The sequence below is a fragment of the Morone saxatilis genome, unplaced genomic scaffold (assembly GCF_004916995.1).
Source record: "Morone saxatilis isolate NCDOM2014 unplaced genomic scaffold, NCSU_SB_2.0 Contig12, whole genome shotgun sequence".
In the NCBI taxonomy this organism is placed as follows: domain Eukaryota; kingdom Metazoa; phylum Chordata; class Actinopteri; family Moronidae; genus Morone; species Morone saxatilis.
Window position 1 is genome coordinate 22,961,299 of NW_023339674.1, and position 6,000 is coordinate 22,967,298.

At 38.8% G+C, this 6,000-nt stretch overlaps 1 protein-coding gene across 3 annotated transcripts in view; it reads right to left on the minus strand.

Annotated features, from left to right (window-relative positions):
* lpp (LIM domain containing preferred translocation partner in lipoma) overlaps window positions 1–6,000 on the minus strand; it is a 135,469-nt gene that overhangs the window by 70,820 nt on the left and 58,649 nt on the right. For all 3 annotated transcript variants that reach the window (XM_035654004.1, XM_035654006.1, XM_035654005.1), the window contains one exon: window positions 2,599–2,699. In XM_035654004.1, coding sequence (XP_035509897.1) covers window positions 2,599–2,699 — 101 coding nt within the window. The remainder of the gene's footprint in view (window positions 1–2,598; window positions 2,700–6,000) is intronic.

Genomic DNA, 6,000 nt, shown 5'->3' on the forward strand with positions numbered 1-6,000 from the left:
AAAGCATTTGTTTTATGCAAAAATACATTACAAAGTTTAACTGAAGCTAATATGCAGCTTCACCAGTCCAAGTTAGACAAATCAAGTGTCATCTTCCAAAGTTACAGAATTCCCTCTGTGACCAGGAGGCGTGATTACAGTGAGCAAAACCTGTTTCACTAAACATATGGACACCTGACTATTTTTAGTTTGAAGGCAGACTGTGAAGCTGTCCTTTAAGGAGTAAGACCATTTTCTCAACACATGAACGAACACTCAGTGCTTTTGTTTGGCTGGGGAAAAAAAGGAAAAACTGTAAAATCACATACTATCATCCAATAATATATAAATGAATGATTTAGACATATAGGAGATGATTATGGGACAATTTTTAGATATTTGATGCTTTCATTATCTAAAGAGAAGACAAGACATAAGGAGAGAGATGAAACAGGTCACTTATACAAGTTAATATCCTGTGCGCACAAGTTAGAAGATATCACCTTAAGGGACTTTAGGAGCTCTGTAGACACATGGTTTTCTCTGGACACTGACGATTTTAACAATCAATGTCAAATGGCCTACGTCCAGCAATACAGTATGTATACACGGAGGCACTGCAACTCGCCAGACACATTAAAGGTCATTATGGGCTTTTACCTGTTTTGTTAACCTGTTAATGTTTTGCATACTCAGACAAGGACTCTGATTACTTCCAAGTAAGCGCAGACATTATTTTAAAAACTGTTCTTATTCATAGGAAATGTAGTGTGGCGGCTGTGGCTCAGGTAGTAGAGCAGGTCCTCTACTGATCACAGTGTTGGTGGTTCGATCCCAACCTCCTCCTGTCCTCGGGCAAGACACTGAGCCCCGGGCTGCTACCCAGCCACTGCATTCCTAATTGCCGGTCCAAAGCCCATACATTTCTCTCTTGCAGAAAAGCCTGTGCAAAATCAAATGAGTCAGATCTCCATCCCAGTATGGGTGGGGTCCAGTTTGCCAGCGAGATGGAAACAGATGGGCCATGGTGTCGACCCCTATTGGGCACTAAATACTAAATACAGTTATACTTGCTACAGTACAACTATCAGCACCAAGACAGACCTTTTTACGGGCCAGATGTGACAGATCCATGTTAAATTCTGTTGTTTAGTCAGTCGTTATAAAATTGTAACAGCACAATTTTATAAAAACTTTTAAAACATAATAAACGTTAAAAGCACAAGCCTTAAAAGGATGTTGGTGTCTCTAATTGCTGTTAAGAAAGCATGTGTAGTTTAGCTTCATGTTACCTGGCCAATATGAAATACTGATCTGATACTAGTGTTCTTTGTACGTGGGTGTGTACTGTGTGGGATCATTCATCTTGGTTTTGGTAATGGATCTGGTATCATAAAAAGCAGACTGGTGAGTCCTTAGTAAAAACACTTTAATTTGACTAAAAATTCAGTGAATTTAGAAAATAAACAGTGGAAGAAAGGATTTGTGTGGAAGTTTGGGGGTACTTGTATAGTGCCTTTCTAGCCTTTTGACCACTCAAAGCACTTTTAGACTACATGCCACATTTACACATATTCAGACAGTGAAGGCCACCACAAACAGAAACTGACATTCATACACTGGTGCACTGCATTGGGAGCAATTTAGGGTTCAGTATTTGCCACTTGGACACTTGGACATGCAGCAGGAGGAGCAGGATCGAACCGCTAACCTTCTGATTAGTGGACAACCCGCTCTCCCTCTTGAGCTACAGCCGCAGTAAATCCTGTCAATGACTTATTTAATATCTAACTGCTCGAGTGTCTCGTTCTCTGTGTTCAGCCAATTCTAAATATGTTTAGGGAAAGCAGCTCTGTTGACTAGCTCAGCCCCTTGGTTAAATAAAACCATGAAATTGAGAAGTGTAACTGTGGTTGCACTGCACCTTTTAAAATAATGTATTACTTATAGTTTACATTAGGTCTAACCACATGGATGGACATAGATTATGCTGCTAATCCCCAGGATGCAGTCTTTCTGTACTGTCTATGTACAGTTTGTGTGGGAAGAGCGGTGAATTTACACGCATTGCATAACTTATTTAAATTATGTAACATTCTGTCTCCAAACTTACAAAGGAAGCATTCATTTAGGATAGAAAACTGGTCAGATCAAATGTGGGGCTTAAGGAGGATTTTTCTTCCTGCTAACATTGAACAAAGGAATGTAAAGCACTTGGAGGATTTTGCAGCAGAGGTCAAGTGCTGAGAGTGTCAGTAAGAGCACAGAGGCCAGATATCCCGGGAGGGACAAATGCCTGTGGGTATTATGACCAGCAAAGCAAAGAAAAGTGACCAGGCTTCACCAATAGGTGTCAGCCTTCTATCCTTCCTGCATCAGAGCTCTCAGAACTGAAGAAAGTATGTTTGTGTGTGGGTCCTTGAGTTGGGGTGGCTGGCTCCAGGCAGCATCTGGAGCTGGACGTCTCTGCAGTTGGCTGCAACTCAAATGGACAGACAGTTTTGCTGGACTTGGTGCATGAACTTAGTGTAGAGCTCGCGGCTGTCTTTGCTTTCTGTGCTGACTTTAAGAGAGTTACTGACAACCAAGAAAATGTTATGCAACAACAGTTTCTCTCACCTGATAATCATATGAGTTCATCGGTGGAGAAAGGAAGGAACCAGAGGATGGTGGGAAACCGGTTGAGTCTTCCGCAGGTGGTGGAGGGGGAGGGTAGTCCGCTGGGATGGACACACACACACACAGACACAAACACACACAAACCAAGAGAAACAAAAACGGCTTATTAAATACTTCCCCTTTTTTCCTACATTCAAACTGTCACAGTTCTAACAGACACTATACCACCGAATTAACACAAAAAAGTTAATGAATATAACTTATTTTATTCACATTTTCAGAAATGATATTAAAGAAAACTGGTAAAATAGTAAAGAAAAAGTAAAAGTAGTAGTAAAGAAAAAGTTTTTTTTTTTTAAAACACGGGGGTACAACTCTATGGTTAAAGTGAGTCATATAAACTCCTTCATTTACATCAAAAGCAATATCTAGACAGAGAACAGTCACGATTAAAAGTAGATTACACAGTAAGGTAAATGAGGCTACGGAGTATAAATATATCCTGCATGCTGATCTGTAGAGAATGTGATCACACATTCCTGTGCAACCATGTCTATCCATTTAAAAAAAAACATGAAAGTTTATTGTAAACCTTTTTTATTTGTGGAAGCTACAACAAATAAAACATGCAAAGAGTTGTACAGTTATGCTAGTTACCATAGCAACAAATGCTTGAATTTTACAATTTAAGACAGAAGATTAAAGCTGCTACAATCAACATTTCTTTCTTTCTTTCTTTTTTATATTAAAAATGGGTGAAATGGCTATGTGTAATGGGAAAGGGTTCGCTCAAAGTGATGAACCCACATTGAATTATCAACTAATAGCTATACAGCTATACAGAGCGCTTTAGAATCTTTTAGCTCTTTGTTTTGGTTTATCACTTTATTGCTTTGGTTCAGTCTCACTGCTCTCATTAGTGTTGCACGTGTTTGTGTTCAGTTCAACAGAGCTGCATTGCTCACTAGTGTTAGTGACTTTTGGGTCCTGCAAATACTCATCAGGATCTGATTGATTATTATGGTACAGGTGTTTTAAAGTTCAATATTTAAAACACACCAAATAAAGATATTAGTTTCTTGTTTGAAATATAATATATTATGTAGGAAAGGAAGACCAGTGTATTGAGTATTTACTTAGTGCACAATTTCTTAAAACCAGCATCTGTACAAAATGCTGACAAATTTGTCTTAAAGTGTAAAATCAAATCAGACATTAGAAAGATGGTCAATACAGTTACTACAAAAAAAATGAAAGAGACAAAGAAATGGAGCCTTGTCATCCCACGTCAGTGGATTGACACACATAATTGCAGCAATTTGGTTAACTGAGAAGCACTAATCTGGAGTAAGCATGTGTTTTTTTTCCTGAGATTGGAAATGTAAATGTTGTGTTACAAATGGGTTAGACTAGGTGTTTGTTCTGCCAGAAGAGGAGAAACAAGCCAAATTTGTAGTTCTAAAGTCCACGCTAATCCAAGGATTGCATCCAACCACATGTTTGAGACAGGATAAGGAGTTACGTGCCAAATTAAATTCTGATTTGGCTTCTCTTGGCACAGGACTTAAGACTGAATCATTTGACCATGTACTTCTAAGTACCAAACCAGACATGAGCTTTGCAAATTAAAGGCTTTTATGAGACGTAATGGGAATTTGTTCCAATGCTAGGACTTTGATGAGTCCTGTTAAGAAATTCCATTTGCTTTCCATGGCTTTTATCTGTTTTCATTAGAATCTAATTGATGTCATCAATGTAGTTTATCCAAGGCAGCTGACCAAATTAATTAAGCGTGGTTTTCAGTTGCTTCGACAAAACAGCCGAGAGAAAAAAAGAAAGAAAGAAAGACAGAAAGATAATGTAGCATGGTTAAAATTGGACACATGTCTGCATCTTGAGCGTTACAACATTTCAGAAATTGTGAGCATTGCATTAAACATCCCCTCTGGGTGCTCTAGGGCCTCCATGTGAATTGTTTATATAATAACCTTGTGACCTCCGCTAAAACTCCAGTGTAACAGCTCCTCTAAACCTTTGGGAGAGAAAATAAAATATGCTGCTCGACAACAAGGCTCTGCCCCACTCCTCCCTCCCCTCTTGCTCAGGCCCAGATCCTTTTTTGCCAGAATATAAGTCACTTGTAACTTGTGGCTTACAGGGAATTAAAACATTAGGTTTCATGTACATTTCTTTCGAACATCAAAGATGTTTTGGATTTATCATTTCAGGAAACACAAGAGTTGTAATGTTTCAGAGATGCATGTTTTATTTAAAATGTCTTACGAGTTCTGTATGTGGAACAGTGGAAAGCAAGACTTGGAGCTGGAACAGGGGTCATTAAGGATCTTTGCTGAAAGGATCTTTCTGGTTATTTCCCCCCTCGACCTCATTTTTCGAGTATCTGTCTTTGTGCCAGTCATTTAGGATTGAAATGTGTTAATGTGCTAATGTTAAACATAGTCGCTAGTAGTGTTTATATTGCCTGTAATCCTTCCAAGCAAAATCATTTTCTCTCATAAACGCCTGCACTCAACCTTGAAGCCGTTTGTAGTTGATTCAGGGTCGGCAAAGAAATAGTGATTTAATAGAAGCCCTTTCAATTAAGTGGCATATAATATTATAGTTTATTTCCATAACTAAAATCATTCTATAACAGGAACTACCTGCCCATTCATAAAAACAAAACTCCACAGCACTACTAGTGGTCCAAAGCTCCACATGGTACCTTTAATTGTTAGTTTGATGCTTTTGTCATCATTCACACACTTCCTTGTTTACTTTGCTGTCTGCTGGTCTCCTGCCATGTTCATATCATATTGGACAAGTATTCACATTTAATATGTTCAAATGCCTACATCCACAAACAACAAAACATCAAATAAATATACAAATTATTACGCTGGTTGCATTAGTAACTTTCTGAGTGAATAAGTGTAGTAATGCTTACAATTCAAATCAAGTACCTATTTTTACTGGATACTTTGTTACTTTATTGCCTCAATAAAAACACTACACCTTACGTGTAGGAAGAGCACACACCACTTCTCCCTCCGCCAGCGCCTACAGCTCCCTCTTCCCTATCATATCTATCTCAATGAAGACAAAATGACAAATGAAAACCAGAAAAGGTTAAAAAGTTTAAAAAAGAAATTTTGAATTAAAGGACTTCTGTAAAAAAGGTAAGTGAGAGTAAAATATACAAATAGATACATTCCTTTCCAAAAGGAGTAAGGTAACAGTAAGGAGAGAGGAGAAGAGAGACAGAGACGAGAGAGAAGAGAGAGCAGAGAGAACGAGGAGAGAGAGAGCGCTACCAAACTGGCCAGTGGCCCTTGCGGGACAGCGGTGGGAGTTTTAGCGGGAGACCGGTGGAGGTTTGGCGGTGATGTACGCCGTCCTTGT